Below are 16399 nucleotides of genomic sequence, written 5' to 3' on the forward strand. Positions count from 1 at the left end.
TCCCGGTCCCTGCACAAGAAAACGGAGGTGAAGAATTGGTTAAAGAGGTCCGCTTTCTCCTCTGACGCAACCACCAGATTGCCCAGCGTATCCTGCAGGGGTCCCACATTACCCGGCGCCTTCTTCATCCACCCAATATATCATAGGGTGTGTCCAGACAAATGTGGATGTGCAGTATTTTGTGGTGCCACACACCACACATGCAGGCATTCCCTGCACTCCTACTTTTTAGCGTGGAGGGGGTTTTTTTGACCCCAAGAAATCCTGGGGTCAAAAAAATGCACACCAAAAAAAAGCAGGGTAGTGCATAGTTTAAAGACAAAATATAATGTCACTCCAAGGTTTCTGTGTCTTTCCTTTAATTAAGGAACTCAACTATCAAATCACTGGGGACAAAAAGTCATTTCAAAAGACAACAAAAAGCTAGAACATCTGTCTTGAACCATTTTATTTGAAGCAAGTCCTGTAAAAAAACCCTCAGTTTGGATATTAAAAATGAAGTGCTCACTATTTGAATGCATAGTGCTACCTCTATCTAACCCCCATGTACTGATGACTCCTCCGTGTTGGTGATGAACGATATACAGAGTGTAAGTGCAGTTATATAGTCAATAAATAAATGAAAAGCCCACAAAAGGTCCCAGAAGGGATTATGACAGTACTAAAAGTATGCCCCCAATGCAGAAACTCCCTGAAATCTAACAATGAATAATTAAAAGTGAGATAATAACGTGCTCATGAATCCCTGAAACAAGGCTTCAAAACCCTCTAGGTATCTTGCTACCTGTAAAGTTATATGACTCTCATCACCATAATATCTGAGTGCACAGAAAGTTACACTGAAGTCCAGTAATCATGAAGACAGATATGAGTCAGAGACCCATAAGAATATGATTTATGTTGGTGCTGAGGGTTATTTCAATGCTTGGAAGTGATTTAAAAGGTGAATGAAATAGATCAAAAAGATTGTGATAAGATATATGGTTCTGCGTATAATGCAATGCCTGTTTCTTCTGGGACCTTAAACTTTAAGTACATGGCATCTCAGCAACTGCTCTTTAATCCAATAAGGAGCAATGAAGCAATAATAATACATATAAATGGACATTATGTTGATATATGTTGACATTGTATTGATATATATAATCAATTAATATAGCTATATAGTCAATATCAATTCATTCTCTCTCTCTATATATATATTATATATATGTGTGTGTGTGTGTATTACATATTTATAATTTTATGTATGCATGTATGTACAAATATATATGATCTTTGTGAACAACTGTACAAAGTTGTCTGGAGCTACTAGGGAGCTCAGTAGGCAAAAGGGATAGTAGAATCTGATGAATAATGTTAAAGGCATAAACCCAAATGTCTGATAAACAGAGGAAAACAAATGCAAACAATGTGAAATCTTGGTTGACTGGACAATATCATTGACTGGACAATATTGTTGTACAGTGATCTGACAGGTAATTTGTGAACACTGATTGTACTGGTTTACAAAGGACATTTGGAAATCTTACTTTGCCCTTGACATCACCCATATGTATATAAGACAAGGAGACTAAAACCATAAGATTTAACTGAATGAACAGCTGAGTGAGAAAAGCATAACTGAATGAACGATAAAGAAACACAGCATGTAAAGCAAAAGTACTTGGACTCTGATTAATAAGGAAGACAATCTTGCTGTCAAGCTGCTACATATTTGCAGAGATCTGGGCTGTTTTCTCTCTCAAATTTTAAAATGCTTTTGCTTGGAGCCAGATGGATAAATACCAACATGAAGCAGGACAACAAATGGCTAGAAATAATTACAGAAATATAAGTTGGAAAATGGATCAGCCATGAAAATCTTCCATAGCAAATCAAAAGGATGACCCTCAATATAGGCAAGCACAATGATACACTGAGACAAACTAGAAAAAGAAGGAAGAGCAAGAAAGTTCCTTGGGATGATGAACAAAAGGAACCATCGAAGCAAAGAATAAACTCTGTGAGAAGAAATTGGGAAGGCTACATTTATTTACTGAAGGAATCTCAGGACAGACACTAAAGTTGTGTAGCTAAGCCAGCAGTAAAAGCCCTCTTGAAGGCATATGCTGCATCTTCGCTTGGGCACTACCAACCTACCCATGACAATGGGTAGAATGGGAAGGTGCAATAATGTGGACAAGTCCATGGGTGCTTGTATGGTTCACAGTACCACAGATTTTGTGTCTCACATTAATCAATGTACAATTAAGTTGTGTTAACCGGCATTTTACTAACCAGAATACTCTATTAATCGTCATGCGCATCCAGTATTTCTTGAGCAGGGCCGGGCGGGGGGGAGGCGGGGCGAGGGCAGTGGCTCCCCTCTGCGGGCCACACAGGCGCTGGGCTCGACGTGGGGAGGGAGGGGGTGGAGAACTGTCTGCATGCAGTGGTGGCTGCCACCATCCCATACCGCCGCTATGTGCAAGCCCAGATAACCAGAATTTTTAGATAACCGGCACCCCTCTTCCCCCACTCATGCTGGTTAATACAGCTTTTACTGTATTTGCCCTTATAAAACGCTCATGAGGAAGGGGTGTGCTAATTAACCCTTTTACAAATGGGCAGCAGAAGCACCAAGAAACTGAAGGCCTATATGTCCTGCAGCAGCATGCAAATGACCGGAGCATCCTTCTCTTCTTCCTGCCATAGGTCCTATAACAAGTTAATGGCAAAGCTGAGGAAAGAATTCAATCTGTATCCCTCCTCCAGAATCTGAGTTGCCAACCCAAGGGCATTTTCTTTTTCTTACTGACCACATTTGCAGACTTTTTATTGATGACCAAGCATTTTTGTTTTAAAATACTGAAGTGTTTTGATCATGCCACCCCGCTCCTTGTTGTGTCCGGTGCCTTAGTCTATCTGCCTGGTGCCCTGCCTACTCTCAAGACAACCAGCCATTACAGGCGCACAGTGGCAGGACAGAGGAGGTGATGGAGCCGTGATGAAGAGTTCCTTGAAAGTTGCAGAGCTGCCCTCTCACTCAGATGCAAGGTAGTATGGGCTCTGCCTGTCCATCACCACTTGCACTTATCTCAGTCCGATGACAATCTTCAGTTGAATTCACAGTTCCTTAGCATCTTTATGAACAGCTCTATTTTTTTTTTTACGGACTTTAGAGACAAGCTTTGTTAGGGTATTTTTTTCTTTTTCTTTTTTTTTTTTTTAAAAGACTGTCCATAAATTTACTTGAGAGGCTTGACTTGAGACAAATTTACAGACAGTTGGCAACTGCATTTGCTTCAAGCTTCTTACCACCTCCAGGCAAATCAAGCCATCAGACCTTTCTAGACCCTTCCCTCTAGGGAAAAATCCTTTCATCTTCAGTGCTACTCTAGATTGCCAAGGTTGTCTGCTTGCTGCTCCTGACTCTGTTCTCTTTAAGCACGTATAGGGAACCCTGTCAACTCCCTTTTGTAGGAAGGCAAAAAAAATTACTAATGGCAACGGAATGGATTGTCAAGCTGGAAGATGGTAGGAATAATGGGAATTTTGGGTATTTATGCAGTGCAGCCAGGTTGACGCTGCATTTGGGCAGATATGTAAATGCTGTACCATAGGCATGAATGACTTCTGAACTGCATTATACATGGAGCACTGCAAAGTGCCCCTGTTTGAACCACGTTTAATTTGCTGCTGACAGGGTGTGAGCAAAAATATGGTTCCCCCTGCCCTGTCTCTGTACTCTGAATACTTAATGAAGACTACTTTGAATTATAAACTCTTTAGGCACAGAGTTAATTGTTATAATGTTCTTAGAGTAAGACCTCCCTGGGAGAAACGCAAGCAGGCACATTCCCTCCGACTCTGACCTTGTGCATGGTGTTTTGTTTCTCTTCCCCCTTCCCCCAAAACACAACCATAAATTATAATCAGCTTGCCCACATACAAGACACAGAATCATAAAATCATAAAAATTAAAGGCCTACCATAGTCTCATCAAATCCACCCTCTCTGGCCACGTCCAGATGAGTGTGGCCGTGCGGTATGTGACGCCGCAGACCTGTCTGCAGCACCACATACTTGGGCATTTCCCACTCTGCTACCTTGCAGTGCAGAGTGGGTTTTTTTGACCCCGGGATATCCCGGAGTAAAAAAAAAAAAAAAAAAACAGTGCAGAAAAAACGTGGGGCAATGCTGGTGGCGGTAGTGCATGCCACTTAAAACTGGAGCCTGGCTGGCCAGAGGCATATTCTGGCTGCTGTCCAGGCTCCCAGCTGCGGGAGTGATGCAGCTGCAGTTTCCCCAGCCCCCAGGATCCCAAGTAAGGCTGCTGGGGCTAGCATAGTAGCTGGCCCCATCCTCCTCTACCCCACCAAGAGTAACCACCAGAGGGCATGTGGCACAGGCGTTCCCTGGGGACAACTAGCAGCAGCACAGGTGTCCACGCTCGTCTGGACATGGCCTGTCAATGCAAAGTTATGTGAATCAAAGCACAAGCAAGAAGAAGTGCTTCCACGACCTTCCATGAAAACTGTCCTGCAGGTAACCAGCTCTCAGCTAAGGGTTTGTGATGCCCAGCTCCAACTGGCTCCTCACGAACTTCCTCCCTTTCACTATGTATCGTATGACCGTTCAACCGTGCTGCCTTCATATTTTGAAACCACTTTATATATTTTCCCATGCTGATCATTCTTCTTTTTGGTGATAATTAATAGAGACCAAAATGCATTTGAATTTTTAGCGCCAATCAAGTGTAAAATCCCAGTTATATATTCCCTGGGTAAGAATGAATAATTTAATGTAAACTGCAAAAAAATTAAATTTATGTCTGTATTACAGATGACTTTTTATTTTTAATTTCTGGATGCTAACAGCAATAAAAATATTCATATATATTTATGTATCTATCTTTTCTGGGAACTTTAGGATAAAGAAGCCTTGGGTTTTGTTTTAAAGCTAGATTTTGTTCAAATTCTGACAAATATGTTGAAACCTTTTACTGGACCGATTATACAATTGGGATAGAGCTAGACAAGTTTTCAAATGCACGGCATTCTTCATCCAGTCGTCCATCCCAGCTATACCATCACTCTTACACTACTACACAATATGACCTCATAGGAATTTGCTGCTATGTTGGACACTGGGTTTGGATATCTGAAAAACTGATATACTTCAGGATACTCAAAGGCTTCCTCCCCAGTCCCACAAATAACCACACAATTTTGTTTCATTGTTTCCTTAACCCCATGGCTCTTAAATACTGCACAGCTATCTGGACAAAGTAAAATCATTAGCTGGCCTGCTGAATGATAGGTTTAACTACGCATACCAAGAAACTGCTTACGTTGCAGTCTAAAGAAAAAAAAAAGTCATGAAACCAGCCACTTGTTCCGATTAGGTATAGTCATACTCTGTTATCTACTATTGATTGGTGTGTACAAAAGAATGGGAGAGGAACTCTCATAATTGTGCATGTGCAATCAGTGATGAAGCTCCTATTCCTCTATAATGAGAACAGTGGTAGTGGTGGGGAAGAGGATTTAGGAATAAACTTTAGGGGAAGTTCTTGTGGGTTCCTCACAGTTCACCAAGATCTGAAGCAGGCAAAACACAACATTAGAAAACAGTTGATTTTCCACTTGGATAATCAATCTGCTGAACATGACACTGATTTCTCTCTGGTTAGAATAAAAAGATGGTCAATCTCCTAAATGTTCCTGCTGGTGCTTGGCCCACTGGTTAAATGCTGCAACATTCAACATTGCACATTTATCTGAACACCCTTCTCTTTTAATCAAACAGGACAGCAGCTCATACTGAAATTCAAATCGGAAGCCAACCAGGGGAGAATAACTCTGTACTTATACGTAAAACTTGCTGAAAAGCCTAAACGATGTCTAGTGACCACATCAATGATAAAGTTTGAACTGAGATTAATATCTGTTCTTATGAAAGGTTTAATAGATCAAAGGAGAAGGAGAAACTGATTTCCCTTGGTTACATGCCCATATACTGAGCTCAAACAAATATTAATTGTTCAAAATAATATATATGCATTTGATTGCAGCCTGAAAGATTGCAATGTGGCCAACAGCCAAACCCCAGAGTCATTACTCAGTCACAGCTTTCCCTGGCTAAGATGTATGGGTTTAACCTTTTTTAGTAATATGTAGAAACAGACTAACAGATGTATGGTCCAGTTGTAATCCCACTTATATCCCCGTCACTCCAAAGTAACTTGTCCTCATTCACACTACTTTAAATCAGATCAGAATTATATCTGACCATATAAATACAAATGAAGTGCAAATAACTCCAGAGCAGAATTCAACAGTTACTTAAAAACTCACAGCTATATTACACAACTGCAAAAGATAGGACCTGGCACAGAATATAACCAACTGTAACCACAGGAAGAGTTAAGACAGAGAGACTATCCACATCCAAGCTACAGTTTGGAAGGATGTTCTGTTCTAAGACCCTTAATTTTACAGAAAATGCCAAGTGAAACACATACAATCATCAAATACATACTTGACTAGCAAGGAAATGTTCACTACTAGTGCCAGTCTACACTACATATTTTTATGTTGTTGTAACAGTATGTTGTAATAGCTAAAATTTCCCTAAAATATGAGCATATTTTTCAGTACAGTTTTCCACTTATTCTTTTCATTTCTCTCACTTGGGCATTGCATCAACACATAAATCCTGCTAGCAGCTAATCTAGCTGTGAACAGGCCCAATTCCCACCCTGAGCAGAAGCCACACATGCTGTATTTAGTTTGAACCTTAATTTTATCCTGGGGTTTGTCGTGTTTGATAACCCAGATAAAAATAACAAAACAAGAACTTCAGCCGGAGCTTTCTTCCCAAGCAATATTGTTGCTAGGGTTTCCCTGAAGACACTTCTTTGTCCCAGAAACGATTACCCTTTGCCCACAGGGCTCCTCCCACATCCCCTGTACGCAGGGAGGAGTTAATGAGCCATACCCTTCTTACAGAGTCAACAGGAATCATTCAGCAAAAGGAAAAAGCATGCATGTATCAGATGGCAAAATTAGGCCTAAAGGCGCTTACGGAGGCATAGCTGACATCAGCGTACCTGTAGGTGATCCTTCCATGACATGTCCAATGTACGGTCCTTCCCTGAAGATGGGCCTGTTGTCATTCTGATCGATGATTATGATATCCAGAGGGACAGGGGTTTCGATACTTTTGCCGGTTGCATCCATGATCTCAACTTGCAGCTGTGCAAGCAAAGAGACAGGAGTAAATGAATTAGTTCATGATCAGGACATAATAAACGAGTAGCACGTAAAAGAATACCTCACATCAGTACTGCTGTAACAAGCCCCTGGCGAAGTTTTAACACTTTGGTCTCAGAAGGGGATTCTCTGAGAGGGGGCTATCAGAAAAATGGGTTGTTGTTCAGGGAAGAAAGGGAGAGCGGGAGAGAGTGTCAGGTTGTGGGGAGATCCCTACTTGGATAGTTTGCAATCAATTTGCCAAGTTTTCTGAAGAATGCAATGGAGGGGAAGAGGAAGAAATACAATTTGACACTAAGAAATGAATATTTGCTTAAAATTAGTTTCTGTATTCTCTTTAAGCATAATTACATTTAAGGGGAACAGGTACAAAATACGTCACAAGATCAGAAGATACAAATAGACTGTCATCAGGAAAAATAACAATAATGTTTTTATACTAAATGGGTTGCTTCCTCCATGAGGAGATGAAGTAAATCAGCACAGAATTTGATCCACCCGTGTTCAGCATTTGCAAGTCCTGAAAAGCATGGCATGGAGAAAGTAACCCTACACATGAAAAACATGATGCCGTGACTTGCACACCAAATGGCTAGTGACAGAGACTGTACCATTGCTTTCTCCCTCCTGCTTGTTCAGTTTAAGTTAGAAGAAATGGGAAATTGCCTGCAATATTAGCTGCCACCATTTGTTGACACATCAAACTCAGCAAACACACATCAAAGGCATGATGCAGCAGAAACATGAGTCGCCCAACAGAAGAGATGCTCTTTCCATTTCTATGATAGGTGGCTTTTGTTTCAACGTAATGCATTGCTACCTTCCATCAGGAACACGATGATAATAGGGGTTTATTGCAACCGATGCTTGTTTCTGTATCCAATGTACAAAAAGACTAATGACTTTTGGCCCAAACAATTGGAAAGGCAAAGAGTATTGCTTTTGGTACCATTGAGCTCTGATTTGGGATAATAGCTTACAGAGTCAGAAACAAGGCAGGGTTGACTGGTCAAAAAATACAGAACGTCTGAACGAACGGTTTGTACTTCCTATTGCAAATTGGTAGATTGCTTTAAAACCTAAATATTTCTTTAGATTAGTGAAATCTACAAAATTGCCTCTCCCAGCTTATACATCCAGTGGTTTTGGAGAAAAATAAATGGCTATTTGACAAAAAGAACAATGTTAATATGATAACAGGGTGCTGTCAGATCTGATGTCATTATCCGTGAAGGGTTTTATGTATTTCTGAATTGTGTTTGCTTATCAACCAAGAGCTGACCAACCATGCATAGCATGCGCTGCATGGTGATGAACTGTGGGCTTTCAAAAAGTTTCCCTGAAGACTGCTTATTACCAGGTGAATCTCAGAAGTCTACTGGATTTCCCATATCTTCCAGTCAGGGCTTGTTTTCAAGTTGTCTTTCCATATCAACCTTACTTCACAGACATGGCAATCTACCAATGCACTCATTCTCAGATAAAGTTAGCTTGCTTTCATGATCTTGGGACTGGGATACTAACTGGATTTGCAGTGGAGAAGCACAGGTTTAGTTAAAATAGACTTTTCATTGTTCACCTGTCTGAGGAGCTTACAAAGTGTGGCTGCAATTTGGGAATGTGCTTTTCAACCAGATCAAAGCAAAAGAACTGGGACTCTTTCTGGTTTTATATACAAGTTGAGAGGTGGATAGCTGTGTGGGTCTGAAGTCAGGCAGACAGTAGGGCAGATGTCATGTTACCTTAAAAACATGTTACCTGTTGATCCTGTTCTGATTGTTCTGGGATTCACACCTAAACAGGTATGGGACAATTTTTTTACACATATATCTTGAATAACAATGAGCCCCAATTGTCCTGGGAAAAAGTGTTATCTCAGTACTTCAAGGGTACTTCACAGGTACTCAGGGTGGGACAGAGGGTTTGTACCTCTGTAGGATCCCAGGATAAAAGGCTTTGTCCTGTAGAAAATCAGCCATCTCAGACTAACTGGTTCAGAGAGGCATGAGCTTTCGTAAGCTAAAAACATAACTATTTTAATGTGGCCCTGATTAGTCTGGGATATGACCCACATCAACACAGAGGTGGCACAGCATCTACACAGAGCTGTCAGAGAGGCAATGAAGCTGAAGTAGCCATGATTGTTCCAAGGCAGGGTTAATCTGAATAATTCAGATACGTAATACAGGACATTGGGCTTGGTTGTTTGTAATGGCTGAAGTTGATGTGGAACAAATCAAACCGGTTGTCTCTTGTTAGCTATAGGCAACAACCTACTTCATCAGGTAAACAGGCTGACGGAAAGAATAAGGTTCATTCACCCGCATGTAACATCTGCCTATAATATCACGCTCATTCACTTGATCCTCCACCAACTTCATGTACATCACCACTTGCTTACAGAGCCCTGCCGGATACATTGGCCAGATGGGGTGATCCCGATGGAAAAGAACGAGTGGACGCCAATCGGATATCAATTCCAGAAGCATACAAAAACTCAAAGCAGATCGCTTTAACACCCCTGAACACATCATCACTGAGCTCTGAGTAGCCGTCCTTAAACCAGACAATTTTAAAGGCCACCTTTAAAAGTCAAATTGTGAACAAAAAGTCCACAGACTGGATTTTCATAACTACGTTTTCAACTGGGAATCTTATCCCATTACCTGAACTAGCTGTTAACTCTGTGTCCCTCAAGGTGGTAACTGCCTTGTTCATCTCATGGCCTTATCACACATTCACTTATAACCTGCAAATCGTTGGATGGTTAATAGGTAATTAAAGTTAGTAAGTGTTGGGTGATAAACCCTGCCTGAAAGGGAACAACTTTGCAGGGGCCATGAGAACACTTAACACATGTTTGAATGTGTGTCTGCTTGAGTTTTAACTTCAGTTACTGTTAAACTGAATGAGTGACTCAGTTGGTCTAATCAACCTGTTCTTATCCTCTCTTATCAGTGTCCCATCCCCACCACCCCTTTCTCATCTATAAAAAACACTTTCGTTCTGCCGGTCCATTCATAGCATCTGATGAGGAAGGCTGTTACGTAACAAAGCCCACGCCTCTCTGAACCATGTAGTCTTGATGGTGCCCAACCCTACTTCAAGGCTTCAGCTAGTAATTTCACAGATTGCTCCTGGTGCATCATCACAGCCAAATGCTTTTTTTAATTTGAGGCTCTGTTTAATTTGAGCCTTGGGGTTGCCCCACTTTGAGTGTGAAAGCCTCCACTCAATAAAATATCTGGGGCACAGGTAGGGCAGCCAAGAATTGATCTAATTCACCACATGCCCTAAACAGTTGTCTTTGGCAAAGGTCCTATGGAGCCTTGGCACAAAAAAAAAGTTGCTCTCTGTAACCCTTGATGCAACACCTGTAAATACATGTCATTTCCCTCCCCTCGGTATCCACCCTTCACCCCCTTCTCCTCTGCATTTTTAAAAAGGCTTTTAAAACATGTTGGAAATTTACCCCAAACAATGGGTTGGTGATACCATTATATCCCTGGAAAGTGTGTGCAATATTACATGGCCAGAAGAAACAGTTATTTTTCAAGTGAGTATTGAGGATCTGACTTGTAATTCAGGCACATGCAGACAATTTCCCAGAGACCTGCCATACCAAGTGCAGGACGTGAATTCTGCCATGTCTGTGCACTGGATTCAGTAGAGCAGCAGCTGGACTATTTGCTGTCAAATCCAGGATCAGGGACTGAAACAAGGATTTGGGTGTTTCAGGACATGCTCATTCAGCCTGCACCACTGCTCCACTGGAGGGTCCTTCCTCACCATATTAAGCAAACAATAGTCATGTTGCCATCTTGGCATTATCAGCAATGCCAACTCTCATGAAAAAAAAAAAATCAGGAGACTCCCGATTTCCAAGTCAAATGAACCCTGCCTCATGATCTCCTGATAGAGGGATCAAATCTCAGGATTTTTTCTTCCGGCACATGTAGAGAGTGTCAAGCTGGTAAGTCTGTGGAGGGGAAGGGGTAGGGGTGGGGGTGTAGGGAAGGGGCAGGAGGGAGGACATCGAGGTCCCTATGGTGAGGGAGGGAGTGGGGCACAGGTTGGCCTCTAGGGAGGGGGAGGCATGGGGACCATGTGCCCCACAGATACGTGCGCAGGACAGAGGCGGGCTGGAGCTCTGCACCCTGCTGCCTTTGCCTTGGGAACTGCGTACACACACTTCACAAATAGCATCTCATGATTTACATGCCAAATCTCTTGATTTTTAAGAGTTTGTCTCATGCTTTTTGACATGGTGGGGTTGGCAATACTGCATTATGACTCATCCTGAAGACATGACATCTGAAAGCCCTGTGCAGGTGTTGACAAACTAATCTCTAAGCAAAACTGGAGAAAAGGGCTATATGAAGTTTTTGTTTTGTTTTGTTTTGTTTTTTAACAAACTCATTTCACAGGATTTTCAAGGCCTCAATTTTGCTTTCAGAAAAGTGTCTGGGCCAGTTTGCCTTCTCACAATTAATTTCTAACTACATGTCACATCTCCTACCTGGCTACCTTCATCCTTCCCTGATTGCCAGTTGCAATGGGTGTTTTATATTCTTCTATTTTCTTCTTTGCTGCCTTGCTACTCTGTCCTTAGTGTGCTGTCCTAACCTTGGGGACTTGGCACCTTACGCTGCACTTGTTTATTTCTTCTCTGCTTATTTTCAAGTCTCCTCTGAATCAAACATCCTGTTCACTCTTACCATTTGAGAATAGCAGGTATTAGCTGGAAAAATATAAGTCAATTTTAAGGTAGTCTTTTCTCCTGGGCTCCCTGTGTATTTTGCCTTAGCTATTCCTGTCTTTTCAGCTGTTAGCTCTTTGAGTCAGGAATCAACTATTGTGCATTTATAAAACAGCCAGGCATATTGTTGGCATGATATAAATAAATAAATCCTCATTTACAGTAAGCACTATGCCAACCACCTTCGATTTGTTTTTGGCTGGAGCCACATATGATATGGAAGGATATAGCACCACATGCATACTTACATAAAATATCCCATATGCTGCTGCATGCAAGCAGGCATGCACAGGGCTATGTTAAAATCAGGCCAGGATGTAAAAAAGCCAGGAACATGGTTGGTCACCTCCAAAATGGCAAAGGGTCTAAGACCAGATCCTGCATTTCCTGCAGGTTCCACCCCATAGTTCAACCAGGATGGAAGGCCATGTGAAGATGCAGAAATATTTCAAATGTCAGAAGTTATAAGTAGGGACCTATTCAATTCATGATTTTGTGGAAATCTAGAAATCAGGAATTGTCTGCAAAATTCCCCCCTCCAAATAACTTACTAAAATAAAATGCTGCCTCCCCAGTGGGAGTTGGAGGGGGAGCAGAAGGGGGGCACTGGCTGAAGGGGAGGAGCCCAAATGGCAGCGCCCCCCCACCCTGCAGCTGATTGGCTCAGAGGGCTGCCTGTCTTGTGGCTCCATCCCTCTCTGCCAATTAGCAGTGAGGGATAGTGCTGCATGACAGACAGCCCTCTCGGTCAATCAGTAGCAAGGGGCAGGGGCGCAGGACAAACAGCCCTCTCAACGAAGGAACCTCAGGAGGTCACATCTAGTCCAACCCCCTGCTCAAAGCAGGACCAGCCCCAACTAGATCATCTCAGCCAAGGCTTTGTCAAGCTGGGTCTTTATGGAGCTTCCACCACCTCTCTGGGTAACCTGTTCAAGTGTTTGACTACCCTCCTAGTGAGAATATTTTCGTAATAGCCCACCTAAACTTCCCCTTGCTGCAACCTGAGCCCATTGCTCCTTGTTCTATCAACCGCCACCACTGAGAACAGTCCAGCTCCATCCTCTTTCAAACCTCCCTTCAGGTAGTTGAAGGCTGCTATTAAATCCCCTTTCAGTCTTCTCTTCTCCAAACTAAATAAGCTCAGTTCTCTCATCTTCTTTTCATAAGTCATGTTCCCCAGCTACTTTTATTGCCCTCTGCTGGACTCTCTCCAATTTGTCCACATCCTTTCTGTAGTGAGGGGCCCAAAACTGGAGACAAGACTCCAGATGTGGCCTCACAAGTGCTGAATAGAGGGGAATAATCATTTCCCTTGACCTGTAGGCAACACACCTACCAATGCAGCCTAGGATGCCGTTAGCCTTCTTGGCAACAAGGGCACACCACACTTGCTCATATTCAGCTGATTGTCTCACCCCCAGGTCCTTTTCTGCAGAGCTGCTGCCCAGCCAGTCAGCCCCCAGCCTGTACCGGTGCATGGGATTGCTCTGTCCTAAGTGCGGGACTTTGCATTTGTCCTTATTGCACCTCATGAGATTTCTTTTGACCCAATCCTCCAATTTGTCTAAGTCATTCTGAACCCTAGCCCTACCCTCCAGTATATATCTGCTACTCCCCGCCCCGCCCCACCCCGCCCCCAGCCTTGGTGTCAACTGAAAACTTGCTGAGGGTGCACTCTGTGCCATCTTCCAGGTCATTGATGAAGACACTGAACAAAACCATCCCCAGGACTGAGCCCTGGGGCACTCCACTAGATACCAGCTGCCAAATAGACAAACCATTGATTACTACCCTTTGAGCCTGATGCTCCAGCCAGTTTTCTATCCATCTTACAGCCCATTCATCCAGCCCGTCCTTCCTTAGACTGCCCATGAGAATGTTGTGAGAGACTGCATCAAAAGCCTTGTTAAAATCAAGGTACACCACATCCACTGGTCTCCCCACATCCACAGAGCCAGTCGTCTCATCAAAAAAGGCAATTGGGTTGATCAGGCATGACTTGCCCCGGTGAATCCATGCTGACTGTTCCTAATCACCTTCTTCTCCTGCAAGTACTTAGAAATGGATTCCTTGAGGATCTGCTCCATGATTTTTTCAGATACTGAGGTGAGGCTGATGAGTCTGTAGTTCCCTGGATCCTCCTTCATCCCTTTCTTAAATATGGGGACTATGTTTGCCCTTCTCCAGTGATTTGGGACCTCTTCTGATAGCCATAAGTTTTCAAATATGATGGCCAGCGGCTCTGCAATCCCATCAGCCAACGCCCTCAGCACCCTCGGGTGCATCCCACCATGGACTTGTACATGTCCAGCTTATCTAAATAGTCCCTAACCTGTTCTTTCACCACTGTTGACTTCTTACCTCATCCCCACGCTGTGCTGCCCAGTGCAGTAGTCTGGGAACTGATCTTGCCTGTGAAGACTGAGGTAAAAAATATAATGAATACTTCAGCCTTTTCTGCATTCTCTATCACAAGGATGCCTGCCCCATTCTGTAAGGCAGGGATAGTCAATGGGGGGTATGTCATCTGGCTCCACATGCAGCCACATGCCACCCCCCCACCCCCCACTTCATGTCCATCCACTGGGGGTACATTTATTATAAAAGGGTTGAAAGCCCTTGCAGTAAAAGATCCACAATTTCCTTGATACTCCTTTTGCTACCAACATACTTGTAGAAACCCTTCAAATCCCAAAGTGCAACTCCAACTGCACTTTGGCCTTCTGGATTTTATCCCAGGTAACCAGGTTGTAGCTGTATTGGTCTAGAGGCAAAAGGAATAAGAACTTGTGGTAGAGGTGATATCTTTTATTAGACCAACTAGATTTTGGACTCCTCTGCCCCTCAGTCTGGCTTTCCAGGGGATCCTGCCCTGAGTTTGAGAGCAAGTCAAAGCCTGCTTTTCTAAAGTCAAGGGTCCTTACTTTAAGAGAACATTAATCCATTCATGGTCCCACTATTCTGGATCCTCTCTGCCTCCATGTAATGCTGCTGTTTCCCAAACTACCAAACCAAACTGTTTTCCCATTCTATCCTTACCCTCCAAAAAAACAAGGTTCCAAATGGCTTTTAAGACATATCTTGCATATTTACGAAAATGCATAGCTAGCAGGCTGTGGGTGTATAAAGAGCCAAGCCTGTCAGTTTTTGACATTTTCCTGGTCAACATGCATTTTCCAGTATCAAGTGCCCTGATCTCATGTTCAGATTATGACGACAGAGGACTGGATTTTATCAGTCTCTTTCTACACTGTACTTCTTGAGAGGTTTTCATGATCCTTATAGCCAGCTGACCTGTTTTATTTCTTTTTTTTCTTCTTCTTCCAGGCTACTTTCTAAATGATAGCTTGGAGCATATAACTTATGAACTTTTATGACCATCAGTCTTTATGCATAGTGTTGGTGTTCCAGGGTAGTTGGCCCTCTAATCTGCTGTGCCTGACATAGAAAATATTATATTGGCTATTAGGCAAACTTAGAACTATCCTAGGGAGGGAAAAGAGCTATTTAAGCTAAAGGACAATGTTGGCATAAGTTCAAATGGGTATAAATTAGCCATGAATAAATTTAGCCTGGAAATTACAAAGTTATTAACTATCAGAGGAGTGAGGTTTTGGAGCTGCCTTTTAATAGAAGTAGAGGGCCAAAAATCCTAACTAGTTTTAAGATGGATCTCAGTCTGTTTATGAAAGGGATTGTATTATATGTTTGTGATAACAAGGAACTGGACCTGTTGACCCAGATAATAAAATAACGGCAGGAACAATTGATCATTCTTAACCAAATAGAAAGACTTTGGCAAATAAATGAACACCAGACCCAGGTTTCTACTTAAATTATTACAAGAAAAGCTAAGAAGAATGATTACCCTCTGAATGTCACAACCTAAAATGTTACAAGGCATTACATTCATCATGATTTCACCTGTATAATTAAGAATAATCAAGCTAGTTTTAGAGAAAGCACATACATCTCACCTTTAGGAAAATAAGACAATCAGGAAATGTTCTACTTCAGAACATTTCAGGCTTTAAATGTGTATCAGTTTTTGGTTGATGCCCTTAGCCTGGGTAATAAATGTCAGGCAGACTTAAACAGATCAATAGAACAGGCAGAGGTTTTAGGAGTAATATGGAAGAGAAAGATTTCATAGATTTCATAGATTTTCAAGGTCAGAAGGGATCTCAGCAGATCATCGAATAATAGATTTTAGTCTGAAATTTATAAGACAATCACTTCTCAGCACTAATTACTCCAAAAAAGGGCTGTTTATTTATAAATAATAAAAAAAAGTTTAATCAAATTGATGCCATCATAACTGAAGTGACTGCCTTCAGCAGGAGGAACCCCCCCCCCCCCCCCCCCCCCGAGCACGGACGAG

At 42.4% G+C, this 16399-nt stretch overlaps 1 protein-coding gene across 1 annotated transcript in view; it reads right to left on the bottom strand.

Moving 5' to 3' along the window:
• Positions 1-16399, bottom strand: part of CDH13 (cadherin 13) — a 948741-nt gene that overhangs the window by 399872 nt on the left and 532470 nt on the right. The window contains exon 6 of the mRNA XM_019505469.1: positions 7097-7241. Coding sequence (XP_019361014.1) covers positions 7097-7241 — 145 coding nt within the window. The remainder of the gene's footprint in view (positions 1-7096; positions 7242-16399) is intronic.

This window comes from Gavialis gangeticus, unplaced genomic scaffold (assembly GCF_001723915.1).
Source record: "Gavialis gangeticus isolate Ggan-Ray unplaced genomic scaffold, GavGan_comp1, whole genome shotgun sequence".
In the NCBI taxonomy this organism is placed as follows: domain Eukaryota; kingdom Metazoa; phylum Chordata; order Crocodylia; family Gavialidae; genus Gavialis; species Gavialis gangeticus.